This window comes from Ooceraea biroi, chromosome 7 (genome assembly GCF_003672135.1).
Source record: "Ooceraea biroi isolate clonal line C1 chromosome 7, Obir_v5.4, whole genome shotgun sequence".
Taxonomy (NCBI): Eukaryota; Metazoa; Arthropoda; class Insecta; order Hymenoptera; family Formicidae; genus Ooceraea; species Ooceraea biroi.
Genome location: NC_039512.1, coordinates 13414545 through 13436391, shown reverse-complemented (window position 1 = coordinate 13436391; position 21847 = coordinate 13414545). Strand labels below are relative to the sequence as shown.

The 21847-nt window shown below is 32.9% G+C and overlaps 2 protein-coding genes across 3 annotated transcripts in view; one reads left to right on the top strand and one right to left on the bottom strand.

Annotated features, from left to right (window-relative positions):
* LOC105285379 (adenylate cyclase type 2) overlaps positions 1 to 4652 on the top strand; it is a 39371-nt gene extending 34719 nt beyond the window's left edge. Inside the window, exons 12-19 of one of the 2 annotated variants that reach the window (XM_011349537.3) lie at positions 66 to 124; positions 494 to 673; positions 1132 to 1369; positions 1681 to 1844; positions 1942 to 2179; positions 2599 to 2853; positions 3136 to 3253; positions 3372 to 4652. In XM_011349537.3, coding sequence (XP_011347839.1) covers positions 66 to 124; positions 494 to 673; positions 1132 to 1369; positions 1681 to 1844; positions 1942 to 2179; positions 2599 to 2853; positions 3136 to 3253; positions 3372 to 3637 — 1518 coding nt within the window. In that variant the 3' untranslated portion in view covers positions 3638 to 4652. The remainder of the gene's footprint in view (positions 1 to 65; positions 125 to 493; positions 674 to 1131; positions 1370 to 1680; positions 1845 to 1941; positions 2180 to 2598; positions 2854 to 3135; positions 3254 to 3371) is intronic. The other variant, XM_026970916.1, reaches the window with a different exon arrangement.
* Positions 4653 to 4972: 320 nt separating this feature from the next.
* Positions 4973 to 10398, bottom strand: LOC105285380 (chitooligosaccharidolytic beta-N-acetylglucosaminidase). The gene is made up of 6 exons (XM_011349539.3): positions 10226 to 10398; positions 8548 to 8959; positions 6791 to 7234; positions 6042 to 6553; positions 5708 to 5838; positions 4973 to 5316 (listed from the first exon to the last, which is right to left on the bottom strand). The coding sequence occupies exons 1-6, from the start codon at positions 10381 to 10383 to the stop codon at positions 5084 to 5086; spliced, it is 1890 nt and encodes a 629-aa protein (XP_011347841.3). The 5' UTR covers positions 10384 to 10398; the 3' UTR covers positions 4973 to 5083.
* Positions 10399 to 21847: the final 11449 nt, after the last annotated feature.

Sequence of the window (21847 nt, the reverse complement as noted above, 5' to 3'; positions counted from 1 at the left end):
TATTTATTTAAATGGTGAATGGTTTTACTGGATTTTAATTCAAATGCGCTCCTTCTTCCTGACAGAGTATCGCAATGATCGAATCGAATCTATTGGCGAACAATGCCAGCTGCTTTGACGCACAGTGAGTTACGCTTATTATTAATTTATATCAACGTCATATCTATCAAAATTAAGATTGTTAATTTGACATCTAATTTTAATACATCTCAGTTAAATTTGGTCATACAAATAGCCAAATGTAATCATTCACAAAATAGCAATTATTTCTCTGAATTACATTCTCCTCTTTCCGCCTCGTAATACACGCTCAATCCACGCCTTGCAATACATATAATTAAGCTATTATTAAAATTAATTAATGTACTTTCATATATATACTTCCAATAAGAGAAATTTGGAGCAACACGTGTGAAGGACAATATTAGATTGTTAATGATATTGAATTAAATATAAAATTTGTAGAGTATAAAACTTTTTTCAATTTTTATGGACGATGCAGGCACTGGTGCGGCGGAAATGAAGAGATTTCGCCTTTTACTTATTGGTTCAAAGACAAGAATCAGGAACAGCTGTATCGAGACCAGAGAGATGAACAATACCCTTGGTACGTCGTAGCCTCCAACGTCGTTTACGCGATGATGTTCTGCATCCAGATTATTTATCTACCAAGGCAAGTTCCTATAACAAGCTAATTGAATGTTTGATACTTGAACTGATAATATCAAGGCTCATTACTCTGATGATTAAGTATCAAAATTTGCGCAAATTCAATAATCATAAATTTTCACAAAATAAGATTACATAGTTAATCGTAATATTTTAATGGCTCTTCTCTGAAAATACATGATATAGGACTATTTAAAATGAATAACGCGAGATTATTGTATTATTCAAAATACTTTTCAATTATTTTCTCATTAGCCCATTTTTTGTTATTTAATTTAATTTAACGAACTTGGAATTACTGAAAAGTTTAGCAATTATAAATAATCATGTTAGTACTTAAATATTATTAAACTCTTTCGCAGCGCGATGAGACATTTCAGTAAATGTCGTGCATTAAATGTAACATTTCTCTTGAATGTCTTGAAATATTCTCTTTTGAACAACCCTATCTTTTATTCACAGAAGCATCGCGGTTTATGGTTGCTTCGCAGCTGGCTTAGCATCCCTGGTTGTATTTGCCGCAATTTCGTGGTTTAGTGGTAAAACCGACACTGACAGTACTGAAGAATCAACAAGTCAAATAGCGCTTAGCCGTGAAATCAGGATAACGGTGTATCTAATAACGGCCCTACTAGCCATCGCATCATCAGTCACTAGTCTGATCGAGGTCGATCAGATCGTCGGAAACGACATCGTACCAGTGCGTATGTCCAAAAACAAAGTACTATTTTTTAAACAAAAAAGATAAAATTCTTTTTATTAAAAATATTATTTTTGCGTCTAAATAGATTCTTATTACAAGTAAAAAGTTTAAATATTAGCACTCCTCCTTTTACTCATAAAAAAACTCTAGAAATTTTAATCAATTTATACTTATCAGAATTTTTTTGTTTCATTTACAAAAAGTAAAAGCAACAATTTTATATATTAAATAATTAGTAAATAAGTATTAAAATAAATATGTAAACATATATTTATTAGGCAGTTGCTTGATAAATGATATATTTCCAGCTGTACGTGTATTCCTCGGTGATAGCCTTGGTGGCTGGCTGGACGCATTTGAGAGTCGGTTTCTTACTGAAACTGGGTGTAATGCTTCTGTCCATCATCGCGATACTCGTCGTTTTCTCCCAAGCACCAGTCATTCAGCTTTACTACGAGAGTCCTGGTGCCAAGTGAGTGAGATGCTCCCGGCACTCGATGTAGCGTATGTTATACGTTTGCAAACCCGCTAGAAAATTCCTGCGATTTTACGCGGTCACGTTCCCGCAGGTTTTACGGCGTCCATTATCTGATGCAAGTGGGATATCTGCTGATTCTCGTCAGTCTAATACTCCACATCCTTGATCGACAAGTGGAATATACATCTCGGACGGATATTTTGTGGAAAAGTAAGCTGAGGGTCGAGCAGGATGAGGTGGAAACCATGAGGGGCATCAACAAAATTCTTCTGGAGAATATACTTCCGGCGCACGTTGCCGACCACTTTTTAGCCACAAGAGCTTCACAAGTGAGCTCTTGAAATTTTCTCACTATCCTCAAAATTATCTCTCTTATTATTAGTATTATTATTATCGCTTTATGTGGACCAACATTATGATATTTTATTGAAAGGAGCGATTACGAATCGAATTTGATTTAAACATTTAACACGTTCTTTGAATATATAAGATATATTCATTACAAAATACTTTTAATACTTTGATAGAAAGGAACACATTTAGCGAGAATAAAATATTATAGTCCACTATAAATCATTGATCATTAAAATACTGATAATTAATTACTTCATTGAAACAACTTTTCTTAAATAAATTATTATTTAAAATAAATATATGTGCATGTAACATATTGAAAATTGATTGCTTGACTTTAATAATAAATATATAATAATATTATAATAAGGAACATTTGTTTTCTGATTAATAGGAACTCTATCATGAGAGATACAGTAGCATTGCTGTAATGTTCGCATCGATACCAAATTACAAAGAGTTTTATGATGAAACTGATATAAATAAGCAGGGTCTCGAGTGTCTGCGTCTACTCAACGAGATTATCTGCGATTTTGATAAGCTCTTACTCAAGCCAAAATTCTCAGGAATCGAGAAGATCAAGACGATAGGTAGTACTTATATGCTAGCGTCTGGCCTTAGCCCGGGCAAGGAAGACGGTGATGGAAAGGTAAAATGATAAAATCAAACTTTATCTCAATAAAAATCTCACAGTCTTATTTTTTACGAAATTTGATTTATTTGTAAGAAAATTTATAATGATCTGATCTATTTTATTTCTTTCTAAATTTGAAAAGTTGTTCAAAGATATATATAAGATATGTACGTACAAACATATAAACAAATGGCTATAAATACAGATAAAATAATTATATAAATCTTAAATAAAATATTCTCTTTGTTAACTCTGATGAGAAATGAAGAATAATATCGTATCTATTATTTGCTTCAGGATCCACTAAAGCAGCAAGATCACAACGTAATCGTACTCGTCGAGTTTGCCATTGCACTTATGACAATCCTGGATCAAATCAATAGAGACTCTTTTCAAAGATTCAAATTGAGGATAGGTAAATATTGAAAATTGTTACATAAATATATTATTTTGATATCGGAATATCTCTTCAATAATAATAATTATTATTATTATAAATAGTGTTTTAAATTCCTTCCGATTTTTTATCGCAGGCTTAAATCATGGTCCCGTAATAGCAGGTGTCGTTGGTGCTCAAAAGCCTCAATACGATATTTGGGGAAATACGGTAAACGTGGCATCAAGAATGGACAGTTGCGGTGAAATGGGTAAGCTTCAAGTCACCGAGGATACTGCCAAGATCCTCATTGACGCTGGATACGAGCTCGTTTGTCGAGGACCTACATACGTGAAGGGCAAGGGCACCCTTACTACATATTTCGTGAAGACTCCTTTCGATGATAAAGAGGATACCTATTAATAATGGATCACATAAATTGTCGGTTCGGATAATCAAAATTTTATCTGGCAAGAAAGAAAGATATTTTTCATGAAAGATATTTTATCGATCCTCGCAAGTCTGAATAAAAGAAGAACATCATGAAAAAGGAGAAAAAACGGAGCACAAAAAAGTCGCAGAAAATATTCGCATAAGAAAAATTAAATGTTAAAAGCCAAGCAATTACAAAATTTTAATCATCTATCTGTTAATGTAAAACATTGGTGGATGTTAGATTTACTCATTCAACCCGTAAATAAGATTTTAACTTTCTGCGCGAAGAAATGATATAATATCACATCAAAGAAGTGATATAATTTCAATGATTTCTTATTATATTTGACAACGTATTTAAAAATATTAACTTTGTCGTAGCTATTTAGCTGTTAAAGAATCAATAAGACACGTACGATCCAAAAACAATGTCCAGAATAATATATAACATTCATAATAATTCTTGATGTTTTCTTCTTACATTTAATTGACATTTAATCGATCAAGAAGCGCAGCGATAAGACAATGATAAGAATAATTATTGTGTTTTAAAGGTAATTGTATTATTTTATTGTATTAGAGAAAAATGATGATCTCATACGTAGTTTCCAAAATACTCAAAAATCATTACTACCGTATGAAAAATTGCAAATATCGACTCAGTCCACTTTTTAAATTATGACCAATAATTATAAGCATCGTTACATCGTACCTGCAAATAGATTAACTTTAACTTTATACATTTAACTATGTACATAAAATATCCATATGTATAACTATACATGTACAATTAGTTTATTTCGGGAGCTACAGCGCAGATATAATTTTTATTTCTATCAGTTTTATTTCTATCGAAAAAAAACAACGAGAGCTTTTTAATCAATCATTCTGACCAATATGATCGATGTACGATATTGCTTTATACAGCCAGCATTGATTGCCTTTCTTCACGGATTAAAAGCATTGTGAACGTGATCACATGAATAAAGGTATATTGATAAAATTTACCATTGTAGCGTTACCATTACCTCTTATAGAATAAAAGCGCATAACTTTTGTTGCTCTTAAATTATTAACAAATTAATCTTTAGAATATCAACTTGTGTAAATAATCAGATTGCACTAAAGTAACCGTTTGAAATTTGGATGAAATAAATAAAAGGCTATAATTTTTAAATAGAATACGATAAAAAATATTTATAATTTAATTTTTATGTTTAAAACGATCGAATGTAATAATACAAAATTATAACAAAACTACCAATATCACTTGGATTTCTACGAAGTTAATTATATAGGTAAAGAAGAAGCAAAACACTTATATTAAAACACATGATGATTTATTCTTAAACATTAAATGTGTTTATAAAAAACAACAGTTCATATTTTTTCAAAAAGGAAGGCGTAGGTTTTCATACCATCGTAGTATAAAATCTACATGTAACATGAGCCTTGATTTTGGAGGCACCATTCAGGTTCCAAGCTGTCTGAATAAACGCCTCGTTCGACGAGTCTCTCACGATGTCTCAACATTCTTTGCTCGGCATGATGCCATGACGAGTCCGGTTCGCTCCACAATCTCTCGGCCATCGCGGCTGATCTTGGCCACAACCTCGAGTCGACAGACATGCTGTCTGCCTGTTCAGTCCAAAGCGCCGCTTCTCCACCTGAAATATGTAGTAGATTAATTCAACAATTATCGCAACATTTGCAATATCGATATTGAACATTGACAAATATTTCTGAAATAATTTTGAATTTTGCAAATTTAATCTATAACAATTTATTAATGTTTAAACGTAATTCGAATGAGCTGGACATAACGAATTATTAATATATTTTTTCAATAGCAAATTTTATAGCTGAAGATGATATAAAATTAAAAAAAGACGAATCTTGTTATGAATTAGATTTATGTAGCTTAGAGAGTGGACAACAGTGGTTTCTACCCTTTACTATTTGTTTACATATCTGTGTTTACTGCACTGTGTTTCTCTTGTTTCGACATTTAATAATAAATAATAAATAATGAATAGTAATTAAAAAAAAATAAGTTACCTAAAATAAGATGTTTCTTGTTCGCATATCCTAGATTCTTGGTTATCTGTAGTGGAGAATTGTCATAGATCTTCTGCCAGCCCTTGTATGGCGAACACCAATTGTTACCCTCACCTACCCAAGCTGCGAATCTAAAAGAAAATAGAAAGTGCAATTAATGCTCAGCCCTAAGAAGAAATTTGAAAAATATTTAAAATATAATATTAAAGATATTTAAAATATACTTCAAAAAGGCAACTGTTAATTAAAATGGCAATTGTTAATAAAAAAAAAGAGAAAAATTGTAAAAATGTATTGCTACATTCTAGTTTTATTCCATATTGAATCTTCTTACCCGCAATCAAGATACAGGGCGTCATAGTTCGAAAAAATAACTCTAAAGTCGTCACGTAGCAGTCTACCAATGGTTTCGTCAGAACCAGTTGTCCAAATCTGAATGATGTATTTTGCCGGATCCAGATATTGAAGATTCTCCTCATTAGTGAGCCCGCTGGTCCAAAGAACAACCGGAATATTCTGACCACCATTGGCGATTTCCAATTTCTCAAGAGCTTTCGTCTGGAAGTAGTTCCACAGCAGGTAGAAGCTCCTCTCGCTGAGATCCCATCCCTTCTTCATCATCCAGTCGGTAATGATATTCGCGGACTTCCAGCAGTTGATGTTCACCTCGTCACCACCCATGTGGAAAATATCCGGCTGTTGGAAATCCTCTAGCATGTCTTTATAGATTCCCTCGAGAATGTCGTATAGTTTTTCGCTGGTAGGATTTAGCTGCCCGCATGGTGGCTCCACGCAATAACGCTGCCAAGGCTCAGCTTTGAAGCAAACCGTCGTGTTGTCACCAACCTATTGTTTAAGGTTTGTCACAGATTAATGCTAGACTTGGAAAAATCAGGAAATTATAATTCATATTATCCTTACACGTGTTTTTTAACAGACATATGATTAATGAGAAATTTTTAATAAATTTTAAATTAAATTTAAACAACAATTACGATCTTCTTAAATTTACTTCCTATTAAATTAAATCTCATTCACGCGTTGTCATTTTGTAGAAATATTAATAGATGAGGCATGACTCACCCACTGCCATCCCTCGCCAACATGAGCGGGTGCATCGAATTCCGGCAGGACTCTGACACCACGGACTAAGGCATAGTCGACGATCTCTTTAATCATCTCGGGCGTGTAAATCTTGGTTGGCGTGTAACTACCGTATTTAACAAACTTGGGCCATGTTTTACTGACATAGGGAAAACTTTGGGAGTCAGTGATGTGCCAGTGGAACGTGTTCAGCTTGGACATGGCCATACCGTCGATCGTCCGCAAGATCGTCTCCTTGTCAACATAATTTCGGCTGGTATCCAGAAGAATTCCACGATAAGGATACTTTGGAGTGTCCGCTATGTAGACATCGCTCGCTATTTGAATCTGATTACGCAGGTCGTCCAAGACGATTAACTGGCTGAGTGTTTCCATCGCATGTCGAGCTCCAAAGTAGGTGCTCGCTGTGATACGGGCTTCCACCTGAAAATTATTTTAACGAATTTTTATTATAAATATTATATATATTATACAAGAAAATATATATTTGAATGTATAATAGAGAAGCATGTATGAATCAAAGGAAATCTATTATAAAATCATTTACTATTCCAATTGGAAACGAGACTCGCTGAAATGCAAACGAAATTGATTTTACACTTTTTGATAGATACGAAGAAATTTGAAACAATATTAATTCTGTAAAACTAATAATTTTAATAAATTTATATTTTTATATATTTATATGTAGAAATTAAACTATTAAACTATTGCGTCTTTTGTTGATGATGTATAACCTATTATTTTATATGTATGCGTGTATGTGGTACGTGTGTGTATAGATGATATCACAAGGAAAGAAATATTAATTAAATTAAATGCATTAAATTATAATTATATATTTATAATATTTTGTATTATTTGTATGGATGTGTGTTTTGTTATATGTATATATAAAATATACATATAACAAAAATATGTATAAGCTTAATTAATATTAATGTTTATAAAAAAGGCAATAAATATATTTCCAATATTTTTCGAATTTTTATCTTGATTGTAATTTAGCTTAATTTCTAATGTCGAAAATAGCACGTGCAGACAGTATATAGTGGCACAATGATAATGAGTGGAATGTATCTTAATCACCTAATTATGCTGTGAAAAGTTTTAATGACCTTAATTTATCTGACATGTCAGCAATGACAAATTAGGAAGACCATATGACCATTAGCGAAGTCTATAACAGTATAATCTAACGGTGAAAATGTATACTATTCTCTATGTGAATAGCTACATATTTTCTGACTATGTAAATAACTAAATACAGAAAATTTGTTTCTCCAAGTATTTTACTGGTAATGAAACGAAAATGATAGTGACGCTTGATTAAAATAAAATAATGAAATCATTGATATTCAATGTACAAACGAGGAATAAAAATAACAAGAGAGAGCAGACAGCAGTAGCTATATAATAAATTTTAATATATTTCGACTCTATGTATTATTCACTTAGGCATAAAATTTTTACATAACTATTTTTACTCATGTTTTTGCTTTCTACATTGCTTTAATATTCCCCTTTTATGTTAATTCTTTTATTCATACAAAAAACACATGCGGCTTGTTTCCTCGATGTTCACTCGCGCGGTGTCTTATCCAAATACTAAAATGTACAAATTATGACCAGACGGAACACATAAACCTCTTCGAGAATTTAATGGAAGCCCAAGGTGAATTTAGTCAACGTCGCGCTCTCAACTTTTAGGACTTTTTTAAATTGTTTCGGCTTACCTGTCCATCGATCAGAGCTATTTGGAGAGTGTAATTCTCATTCGTGTCCAAGGTGAGCTTGGCGTCATCGACCTTAATTTTTTCGTCGAAGCGAATCACCAACTTGGTGCCACCATCCTTCAAGGTCACAGGAGCGCCGAGCTTCTTCGCGGTCGCCTTTAGACGATCCAAGTTTTTCTGCAGGAGATTTCCTACTACCGTCTGAGTAGAAATCCCGGATAAGACGATGTTGTCAGGATTAAGCTGCACCACATTTGTACCAATGGACAGGTGTCCTGTTGGCTTTGGCCAAAGGATTCCACCTTGACTGCAGCACAATTGGCACACGCTGAGGGAGAGAGGATTGGTGTCCTGTTCCGTGATTAACTCCTTTTGGCACAAACCGCCATTGCATTTATATTGCCAAGGGGAACTGCAATGTAGAGAGGAGGGACTTGAAAATTTACATGAAATATAATGTTGATACCGCGAGAAAGTATAATCTTTTAATTAAATTAAATTAAAATTTTTATTTTTTTAATTATTTTTTATTAAATTTATTAAATTAAAATTTCTTTGTTTTAACTATTATTAATCTTTCTTTTCCGTTATTGTTTTCGATTGCAATGCAATCAATATCGATATTTTGTTAATTGTCGAAACGTGATAATGTTCGTGAAATAAAATAATTTTGTACAAATTATTGCAATCTATGAAATATGCTGATCATACTCTCACGCAAATTTTTATAACATTAGTATAAATGTATTTTATTATCTAATTTTATACCATTATAATGGTAAGATATAATTGTAGAAAATATAATCAACCATTTCTTTAATGATACTTGTTATGTCACCATTCTCATTAATATTCTTGAAATTATATCTAAAGTAAGAAGGACAATTTCTATAATAATGCACAAGCATTTTAATCTGGTTAAAAAATTATAATAACGTGGTTTTTAAACCGACAAAATGTTAATGCTGATTATTCCTTTTATTCGATATTGATAAAATGAAATTTTCATTCAACAGATATTCTAAAAAAAGAATTATATTTTTAAGTTGCAAATTATAAAATGTAAAAATATCTCAAAAGAATAATGACAAAAAACATGATTCTTATCGTTACAACATAATTGTTAAAAATAATTTGTCGGGAGAAGAAGCAGCGATTTATATATCGTTAGAATATAGTTACGGTAAAAAAATTTTAAATATGCATATTTAATTACTAGATTCATAAATTTGAAAAGTATGAAAATTAGTAAGATTCCGATAATTTTTTTAATGTTTGCGAACTTGAGGAAGACCACAGACGATGCAGTCTATTTCTCGGTGAATCCACCCACCTGTTGCTTTCACTGTACAAGCGAATTGCCTTTCTATTTAAAACTAACACTCGTGCAGTTGGATAGCGATCCGGTGCTATTACTTGACCGTTTTAAAAGCACGCGATGCATACGCGCTAACTCGCGTTCTCCACACGCGAAGCAGATGATTGGAGAAGACAGCAAGGTGACAAATCAAAAGAGACATAATTTTCAATGAATGAACAAGAAATCCTAAATTTACCAAGATTATGCAGTTTCAATTGTTCGTGCCAAATAAATTTTTGAATAAAGTGTATTTTTCCATATCTATGGTATTTCGAAAATGGAACTCTTAGCGGAAGAAAATAATTTAAGAATACTTACGCGTACTCCTCAGCCTGATTGCCGTTGAATTGAAACACAAAAACAAAGATTACTAGAGCGATCATGACTCTGAAAATGATCGCCGAGACCGTTGTTCGTCGAACGCTCGAATGTCGTCCGCAGAATGATTTGATCCTTCGCCTGATCATCGTATTCATACTGTGTTTGCGTGGGGGACAAGCGAGTGGGGCAAACCGACGTCTCAAATGTATGATAACTTCACGCACGTGATATACGATATACTTAATAGTAGATATCTTAGATATAGTAAGTGTAATCAGAAATTGTTATCAGATATCATTAATTTCTTTTTCTTTGCCACTCTGTTTTTTGTTGATAAAATATTTATGAAACATCTAAATATCTCATTACACGAGTTATCTCACTAACTTCGTATGTTTTATATCAAAACTAGCTTTAATTAATACCCGGCCTTGCCCAGTAGAGTTTACATTAAACAGTGTTTAATTAACTTGTAGTAGGTATAGATAATATAATATTATAGATAGATTATTTCCTCTAAAAAGAATTATTTAAAAAAATAAAGACGTTAATAAGACCGTCTTCTCGTTAAGACAAACAATGTGATATACCACACTTGTGAGTACAGTTCATGCTTATTGAGAAAACGCATTTGAAAATCTATACTTTTATATATAAATTATTAACTCTAAAAAAATTATTTAAAAAAAATAAAGACGTTAAGATTTTCTTCTCGTCAAGATGAATAAAGTGATATAATACACTTGTGGGTACAATTTATGTTTATCGAGAAAACGCATTTCAAACTATGCACTTTCAAATTTAAATAATACCCAGTGAGAAATGACTCGTCGATCGACGTCGAAACGATGTCGAATCGACGTTGATTAGACATCGATTCAGCATCGTTTCGACGTCAATCGATGAATGATTTCTCACTGGGTAGTATAAATGATATAAATTTTTGATTGCACAAGATAAGAAATTTATTTAACGGAATAACAGCGATCTATAAATATGTTAAGTTTATCGCAATAATTATAAAATTATTTATATAAAACAAACATATATGTTTTTATTGATAGCTATAAATCGTCTTTGATCTCGAGAGATGGATCTCGATAATAGTTATCATATCTTACAATTGCATAATATAGATATAGATTTTATCCGATTGTCTTACATCTTTCAATTGACCGACATCAAAAACTAGCTTTAATACTATCTTAATCATATTATTCTATATATTTTTCTTATGACAAATGCATTTCTTCAAAGGCTGCAGCTGTGGCCTCGCCGCGGTCATCTTTGTTGATGACATCAGAAGCGAGAAAAAGCATGCACATTTACGTTGCGATATTTATGGAAATAAAAGCACATACGCTCAAGGTGACACTTGTGATCAATTCAGCACACTTGTCAAAATATCCGGACGATAAGCCTGGAACTCAACAATCAATACATAGCCTGGAAATTGGGCTGATTTTGACAGAAAAGATGCAAACTGACAGCTGGCAGTGCAGTGAATATTAAGTCTCACATATGAGGCCACACTCTAATCATATCGTCCGGATATTTTTGAGATGTTGCTGCACACATCTGCATGTCACTGTAATGCGGAATATGAGTATTAACGGAATATATCGCAACATAAAATAGACGTATTGCACTTTCTACGCCTATTAGTTCATCGCTTTGCGGCGTGAGGCACTGTGCGAGTATGGGTTCTATTTCCGTGCTAAGTGGTAGTTATTTTGTTGTCCACTAACAATTTCGCTTCTCTGATTATATAGAACTCTATTTTATACATGAAAAAGGAATAGGATGGGAAACAAAATTAAAAATTGAGCTACAGATTTCGCATTTTTTGTGTTTTATTATTAGACTTTTTTGATTTTCTATCAGACTTCGTCTCATCTCGTCAGTTCATTTTCTACAAATCATTAGGGCAGAAACACAGACTTTTGCATAACGCATAACGCATAAGGAAATAAACAAATTAGAATCCTCCATTTTCATCCCAGGGAGGGAAATAGAGGATTCTGATTGGTTTATTTCCTTATGCATTATGCGTTATGCCTTATACAAAAGTCTGTATTTCTGCCTTTCTACGATAGGACATTCTTTTAAATAAATAATTATTACACTATTTATTTAAACTATTTATTTATTTATTTATACTATTTTTATATACCGCACATGGGAAAAGTAACAAGTATTTTCATCAATGTGATATTGAGCATATCCTTGAAGACATTCGTGTTTAGCTGTTAAATGATCTGCATCACATATGGTTTCGCACAGCCCGCATGTCATGAATGGGCTCATAAATATCTACATTAAATAAGAAATACCATTTATATTTCACGCATTGTATATGTTCAAAAATACTGCTGTGTTTTCTCTTTTGCGATTCAAACTAATATATTAACAAAGGAGAAGCCTTCATTTGTGCACATTACAATTGGACACTTGCAATTGCGCTAGAATTAGACACATAAAGTTGCGCACAGTTCATTTGCACACAGATCTTTTGCGCACCGTCAATTTGGACACACTTTTGGACACAACATATATTTTTGTTTAATTTGGAATACATACCCACGCATTTATGCAAGAAAGCTTTTTAAATTTTCGAAAAATTATTATTAATTTTATTTTGCAAATAATCATCTGTTGGAGTGAACATAGTTCGTTTACGCACAATTCTTTAGCGCATAGTTCTTTTGCGCACAGATCTTTTGCACACAGATCATTTGCGCACAGTTCATTTACGCACCGTTCATTTAGGCACCGCGAAGTTGGACGACACAATACACCGCTAAGTAAAGCCCCCAACACAATAGCGTATTTTACACCGATCGTTTGATAAGCGTATCTAATACATTTGAGCTAATCAGCCAATGACTAAATGGATGCACTAGTTATTTACTATTTAATACGCGTATTAAACAATCGGTGTAAACTAGGCCAATGCAAGGAACAGGCAATAAGAATAAGGAATAGGATCGTCTGTTTCATATCAGCGCACAGTGGAATCTGTACGTTGAAATGAAACATACGATCCTATTCCCTATTCTTATTGCCTGTTTCTTGCATTGTATTGGGGGCTTTACCTTAGAACATATATACCTGGAAGGGGAATTGCCTATGTTTTCCGTGGAAACGATCTGTATCCAAGTTGGGTGCGAGAGAGAAAGGTAGATTGTAATCTTTGCTTGCAATGTGTAAACGCGGATGACGTCACGCCCACCGCGCCGTTTGACAACGGAAATATTATTTTTAATTGGGATACAATAATTAACGATTATTGAATAGGTGATAATTAATGTACATACAGTAACAAATAATGATAAACTTTATTTTTAACGTTCGAGATATATTTAGAGATAATAATATTCGAGATATTACTGATGCTTGATATTACGTGTTGAACACGTACGCAGCTCTCGCTTGTGTGTGTTACCCCCTCAACTACTCGGACCGCGGACCGCGGACCGCGTCTGCATTCTGGCATCTCTGCTCTGGATGCACTGCTTGCAGTGTTGCATAAACGAACGTAAAACTGCTTCCATTTAGGCTGGTATATAAGATCCGACTATGAATACCGGCCTTAAAAAATTGATAAATTTACTTAACGATTGATAAATTGATAAATTTACTTAACGATACACAGTAAAAAATAAAATGTTAATTTTAACATTTTTTGCATGTCCCAGAAAATCTACTCTAAATTTTAAGTTAAAGTAACTCATTCATGTGTTACTTCATGACAAACTAGAAATGTTAAGTAATTAACATGTAATACTTTACATTTAGTTTTGTTATTGTAACTTTAAGTGTGATGTAAAAATAATATACAAAGTAATTGAAAACTACATAGAAGAAAAGTTACAATAATTTATCAGAAAAGTTGATAGAACATTTTCGTTCATACAATAAAAAAATTGATACATTTTAACATAATTCTTCAGTCACCTAACATATTAAATGTTCCATACTTAAATGTTCTATTGAATATTTCACCTGTTAACATTACAGTTTTATATGTTAATACATTTAATGTAATTATTTTAAAGTGTACATTAATACATATATTTTATTATGAGTTGTATCAACATATAAATACTTCAAAAGAACATTTACTTTTTATGTTATATTAACACATGATAGTAATTATTTCAACTTAAATTATTTTTGATAGAAACATTTAATTTTAGTAAATTTGATTATTTTATATGTCTAAGTTCATGATTATTTGAAGATTTACTTTAACTTCTTTTAGAATGTTAAACTGACTTTGTGACATGTTGATTGTTTAAAATTATTGTGTTAAAAAGATTTCAAATAATATTCCATTTCTAAGAGATATACACAAAATGTTAAGTTATGAAGTTAACATTAATGTAACATATAAAATTGTTATAAAAATAATAACATATCAGTTGTATGTTAATTTTACATTGAAGTACCCAGTAAGCAAACTGTCAGCAGTATGTCGACAGATTGGCAGCAGATTCAATTAGAATAATGCAACAGATCCGGTACCATCTGTGTCCGCATTAAGATTGTGTTCTGCCAGCAGATCCTGCTAACATGATCTGACAGCAGATTGGCGACAGAAACCGAGCAGAGCCTGCCGACATAACCTGGCGGCAGATTGGCGGCAGAAATAGAGCAGGATCTGCGCAGTGTAGTTGGCAGCAGATTGGGAGCAGAAATCGAGCAGGCTCTGCGAGAAAGTACCGTAGTAGTACAACTTTATTGGAGCAATATTGGTTAACAATATAAATCTAATTTTTTATGTGGGGTATGAATTAATTTCTTATATTGGTCCACTATTGTAAAGTAATCTGTTTTTTAATCAATACTTAATTTGATTAAATGGGCAAATTTAATGCCTTCAGATTGCTTGCGGCGTGTGTGGACGTTGTCCATGAGAACCTCTGTGCCGCAAGTGCAAAAATTCTTAGAAAAATTAATATAATTATGTCAAGACGCGTATATTAACTTATATAACTGTCAGGCTAAATTTTAACGTCGAATAAGAACTCAACATGTTCACCACCTAGCGGTGCGGAGCGAAAACGCATATTCCTAGCCGTATAAATTTGAATAGTGTCAAAAGCTGCAGATCCTGTTCGGTTTCTGCCGCCAACCTGGCGCCAGGTTATGTCGGCAGGCTCTGTTCGGTTTCTGTCGCCAATCTGCTGCCAACTACACTGCGCAGATCCTGCTCTATTTCTGCCGCCAATCTGCTGTCAGATCATGTTATAAGCAGGATCTGCTGGCAGAACACAAGCTTAATGCGGACACAGATGGTACCGGATCTGTTGCATTATTCTGCTTCATATCTGCTGCCAATCTGTCGGTATACTGCTGACAGTGTGCTTACTGGGTGGATTTTGTACCCAATCTGTGGCCTCTCTGCTCACATATTTTGTCGAACAGATTTTGCCAATGTCTGTTCTTCGCAGGTTTGGCTGACTGGGTATACTATACATATCATACCAAATGAAGTAAAAAATTGCATGAAAAAGTTTATGTAAAGTAATAAGACAATGCTATAATTAATGCAAAAAATAGACTAAAAAGCAATTAACATTTTTGGGTTATATAAACTGCTTGACAGTTGCTTGCAGAAAATGAACTAAAAAACTTGTATAAAACGTAAAGAAACCTATACAATCTTTTATAATATTGATATAAGTAACATTTAAGATTAAATATACTTACACGTTTCCACAGAAAATGTTAAAACGAAGCACAAAAATTCACGTGTCGGTGGTTAAGTATTAGGACATACCATATGGACATAGGAATTTTTTGTACCGATATATAGCCACGTAAATATTTATTTGAAAAATAATTTAAATATCAAATTTTTCCTTTTCTACTTACTAATTATAATTTTAAGATTCTATAGCTATTTTATTTACGCAGATTAACCTAATATTATAATTATCATCTTATCAAATACTACACTTTTCTTAATAAAATTGTAAGGAATCTAATAACATTCGCGGTGCACTCGTTTGCGATAATTTAAACTATTTTTCTTATGTTTTAAACAAAACGTTTTTAACCATAATTTTTTATATAAGATACTTAATAATCAAATAAGATAAATCAGTAAAAATATCTTCGTAATTAATATTGTATATAGTTTAATAAAAAATATAATTCCCATCAATGGCTAGGTAATGGAACGTGGTTAGTCATTGGGACTTTTACCTTATGTCCCGTTTCCGTGCAACGTGACAGGTAGGATGGTCAAAAGATAATTACCACTCATTGGTACCAATATCTTAAGGATCGCCTATCTCTAAGTTGCTATCTTATTTTTATGATGATCGGAAGTGAGGAATGATAGGATATAAATTCTTAAGGCTTACGTGATAGGTAGATGTAAGACTCAGAAAATATAATATTTATATAACATTTTTTCCTTTCAAGTCTTTATATTTTAGTTAAACAAAATTATAACTAAACATTTACTTTAATCGTTAAATCTTTAAAAAACATAATTTAATTATAAAAATATCAAAATAATAACAGTGTTTTTATTGCTGCTTATAGGAGAAATATCGCTTGTTTACACTTTTGTTTGGAAAATATCGATTCATAATTATTAAAATAAATGTAAATACTATGCACTTAGGTTAGTGTATTATATGATCGGCTATGAATTTTAGTGGTGCGATCATCAAAGGTACCAGATTAGGTGCATAAATTAAGACCAGGCGATATTGATGTTCTTGGCGCCATGGAAGATTCGGTCACGGCTGGAGTTGGAGTTTTCGGAACCAATACTTTTCACATTGCAGTAGATAACAGAGGAGCTACCGCAGCCGCTGGAGGTCAAGGCACATGGAGGCAGTATCTGACTGTTCCCAATATCCTCAAAGTACCCAGCAAACATTTTGGTTGTGGGATGTTACCAAATGAGAAACAAATGTCAGCGGAACTATAATGCCAAAACCAAAGCCTACTGTGTCCTCAGTTGGTCTCCAATGTGAACCAAATCTGACGAACATATTCCACAGTCAAATTGACGACAACATTAGAGCAGATCTGACAATAGAACGGTGAAAATGTTGCATATTGACGGAAGTGTGCTAACAGAATTGCAACAAAGTATGTTAACAAAGGGTGTTTACGATAATAACTTTCGAGTGATTTCCTCTAGGATTGAAATATATGATAGGTATAACCCTCTAATAGCATCGTGATTCATGACAATGCAATGCTGTCTAGTATTGTATCGAGCAAGTTGTTAGCAGCAGTGCAGCACGGAGCAATCGTCATTGGAGAGGTAATTTCATTTCATTATTAAATTGTAAAACAATTTGTGATTAATTTCTAACAAGATTACATTTAAATTTAATTAAAATTATAATCTAAAAGAATCAAATATGTTTGAAATATTGTCAAAAATTTTTAAAATTGATTACTCAAACGAGCAGTCTGTATAGAATAAAATATTAAAAATCAAACATATAATACCAGTTACTCATATTAATTACTTAAGGAAAAACGAAACTTGTGTTCAAAATAATGGTAAAAATTGAAAATTCACAGAATAGTTTTAGGTTATTAGATTAACTATTAACTACTAAACATATTAGATTACATTATATTAATTAAAAGAAAAGGATTAAATTACGTTTTTTTCTTTATAATGAATTTTATTATTTCAAAATATAATACAAAATGATTAAAAATCGATTCTATAAATAAATGTTGTTACCATAAAGATCTTTACAAACCGCGCGCTTGGGACATAATGTCTTTTATATTTTTCATATTTTGATTCTATTTTTATTAACAGGCGGTTGGATTAGATTGGTGTTCTTTATATCAAATCGAGAATTTAAGTTTTGCGGTTAAGGCAAAGGCGCTTAATGTTCATTTAATATTAGATGTATCTGAAGATAGGAATTGTGCAAAATCGCATACAATCTGTACTTATCGCGCGTCAGTGCTTAGTGGATATAAGTCAGAATTAAAGGAAAGTCAGTACATTTGTGTGCATACTACATTATGGCGCAAGCAATACACGCTCGCCATAATAACACGATCATTAACACGATAATAATGTGATAATTTAAATATAATATAATATAAAAAATTGGTTGATTACTATGATACCAACGCTGTACCATGAATATGATTGTTACGATAATAAAAATCGATGACTGTGTAACATGATTGAATAATTTAAAGCAAAAATTATAATGATACAGCCGCTGCGTTATTAACACGACTGTTGGAATGGTAATGCAATGATTTAAGTATAATACGATAAAAATTAGTTGGATGCTCTGGAGAGAGAATTTATAATAATATATCGATATCGCGCGTTATTAACATAATTATTAGAATTATAATGCGATGATTTAAGAGTATAGAATAATAAAAAATTGATTGACTTGTTTATCATAATCATTATCATCTTAATTATTCTTATGAATCATCACTGGATAGGCCCATGACGCCATGGCCTAGGCCTGTTTAATTCATCGGCTATTTTCATACACGATAAATATTATATAATAAACGATAAATACTATATAACGGTGTGATTGAATGGTTTATGAAGGAAATTACAATGATATCGGCATCGTGTCATTGTTATCGCATTTGCGTTATCACGTTGTATCCCAGCTTGAATAGTAGTTGTCGGATTAAATAAAAGGGTGGAGTTCCGAAAAGGGTACGGCTCCGATTTCGATCAAACTTTGTAAAAGGCTTTCTCTTAGGTTAAAATGAAAGTATTTAAAAGGAATTTTGGCGACTCCCATAAAGAAGGTCATTTTTTAAGGGAAAATAATAAAAGGTATAATTACTAGAAATTTGAGTATAGTATTCCAGTTTTTATAAAACTTTGTGAAAAGGTTTTTCTCAGGTTAAAATGGAAGTTCTTAAAAAGAATTTTGGCAATTCCCATAAAAAAGTTATTTTTTATGGGAAAATGGTAAAAGGTATAATTATTAGAAACTTGAGTATATTATTGAGTATATTATTCAAATATTGTATTGTGGAGATTTATAAATGTTAGAAATATATAATAATACGTTTGAGTTTGTTATACGTATGCTGCGCATGCGTGTGGTTAGAGCGACGCGAAGTTTAGTTTTCGGTTCGTTATGTACGAGCGAGCACGAACGTACAAGAGCGCGAACGAGTCAAGTCGTGTTCTTTACATATATACTTAGTTTTTTTTTGATAAGTCAGTATTACTAAAAGCAGTGTATTTTCTTATTAAATTAGTCATTTCAATACGTAGCATTGTGTTATGCATCCTACTGCTCTCGTGCTGCCCCGTTAACAGGTTATGGGCCCAGTAGGGCGATTCTGTAACTCGTATCGACAGTTTTCGGTATCGTTAACTAGCGACAGCCAATGGCAAAGACGATCTTGGAGAAAAGCGTGGCTCTCATAGGCTGTCGTTACATAACGATAGCGAAAACTGTCGATACGAGTTACAGAATAGGCATATAGGCGCGTGGCACATAACAAAGAAGCAGGTTAGGATATCGCAAGTGCTAAAATCAGCGAGATGGCTACGGAAATTAAGGTCCAAGTGGATAAGCTGGAATCAGAAGCAGAATGGGCAAGATGGAAATGGCAGATGAGCATGTTATTCGAGCAATATGACTTAGTTTCCATTGTTGATGGTACACGCCGGTGCCCGTCTCAGCCGCCCACTATTGCAACAGCGGATGTTGTTAAAGAGTTTAAAGTATGGAAAAGTGACAACGGCCGTGCAGCTAATTATATTATGAGTGCGTTAAATAAGCAAAACGCAGAATTAGTGCTTTCGTGTACAACAGCGCACGAATGCTGGCAGAAGCTTTGTTCACGGTTCGAACGAAGTAGCACGCAAAGGCGCGATATGCTATTTCAACAGTTTTTCAAAGCTGAACACAACAAGATCGTAGACGTAGCATCCTATATAGCGCGGATTCAGAAAATCTTCATTGATCATAATTCGGAATTACAGAAGCAGCATAGTAATACGTTGGACGAGTCAGTGTTGCTCGGACGCATTACATCTTCGCTAGGAACAGAGTATAACGAGTTTCAAAATGTATGGGAAGTTATTCCAGAAGAGCAGCAAACAATTAATTTGCTAACGGAAAAACTATGTGCCATAGAATTACGAAATCGCTCTACAATTGTGTCGCAGTCGGAAGCTGTCGCATTTGAAGCAAAATCAACAGCAGGAAAGAAAAATAATGACTTGCAAGCCAGGAATAAGCGTATTCAAGCACTCAAGCAGAAGACAAAATGTGCAATTTGTCATGTGAAAGGTCATTGGGCAAAGGAATGTCAGCAAAATAAAAATCCTCAGCATATCAGTGACGGAAGTAAAAAGAATACAAACAATTCAGGACATAAGTCGGAACAGATAAGTTTTTCAATTGATGTTGAAGCAGGTTCAATTGATTCGTGGATTTGCGACTCCGGTGCATCTCAGCATATGACAGCAAACAAGCAATATTTTGTGTCATACGAGAAATTTGCAGCACCAGTCCCCATTAAGGTTGCGAATAAACAGACAATCTTAGCGTATGGAAAAGGAAGAGTCAATATTGAGTTATTTATTAACAGTAGATGGCGACGCAGTCACATCAAGGACGTATGGTATGTTCCAGAAATCGGACGACATTTATTTTCAGTAAGACGAGCAGTGTCTCAAGGACACAGAATATATATCAAGCAAGATATCGTCATATGCAAGTTCCATAATAAAACAACTGCAGTTGGAGAATGGTATAACGGAGCGTATGTAATGAAGCTTCGAGTCATAATACCAGAACAGGAAGTTGAAGTCCACACCGTATCAGAACTAGACGCATTACAAGTTTGGCATGAGCGTCTTGGACATCAGAATAAGCAGCACGTTAAGACAGTTTTAAAACGTTTTGGAGTCGAAGTTTCCAGTTGTAACAGCGACTTTTGCGATGGATGTTCATTAGGCAAGGCACATCGACACCCGTTTCATAAGCGCAAGAATAGACCAATGGTTACTGGTTACTGGTTACTGGAGAGCAGATACACGCAGACGTGGTAGGACCAGTTGAAACCGATTCAATAGGTGAATCAAAATATTATGTTTGCTTGCAAACATAATAATTGTGTGCAGGTGGATGAAACGTTTGTAAGAGTTTGACATTAGAAAATGTATAAGAAAATATGTAAAAAGTTAATAATGGAGAAACATTTCTTTCCTTATAAAAAAGATTTATCTCTTTTTCATAATATGAACAGAATTTTATGATAAATTGTTAATTCTTAGTTAATTTTTTATGACATAAAAGATACGTTTTCTAATGTCAACCTCTTATAACATGGTTTTCTAAAAGGAATTAGTTCTTATAATTGAATTAAAATTATGTCGGGACATAATAGAAATTCGGAATTATTATTGTGTCGACATATTTTTAATTCATTAAGAAAAATAGTAATTTGTTTTAGACAATTATTTTTTACGCGTTTTAGAGAAAGTATCTTTTATGCTATTAAAAAATAAAACAGCTTACCATAAAATTTTCTTCAATACTATGAATAAAAGATAATTGTTTTTATCAAGAAAGGAATCTTTTCTATTTTTTAATATTTTACATATTTACA

Bases quoted from the DNA above. Each gene is read 5' to 3' on its own strand.
- LOC105285380 (XM_011349539.3), bottom strand. From the start codon at position 10,383: ATGAATACGATGATCAGGCGAAGGATCAAATCATTCTGCGGACGACAT. The intron at 8,960-10,225 runs GTAAGTATTCTT...TCTACATTGCAG, and splicing joins AATCAGGCTGAGGAGTACGC to TTCCCCTTGGCAATATAAAT. The intron at 6,554-6,790 runs GTGAGTCATGCC...CTTAAACAATAG, and splicing joins TTGGCGAGGGATGGCAGTGG to GTTGGTGACAACACGACGGT.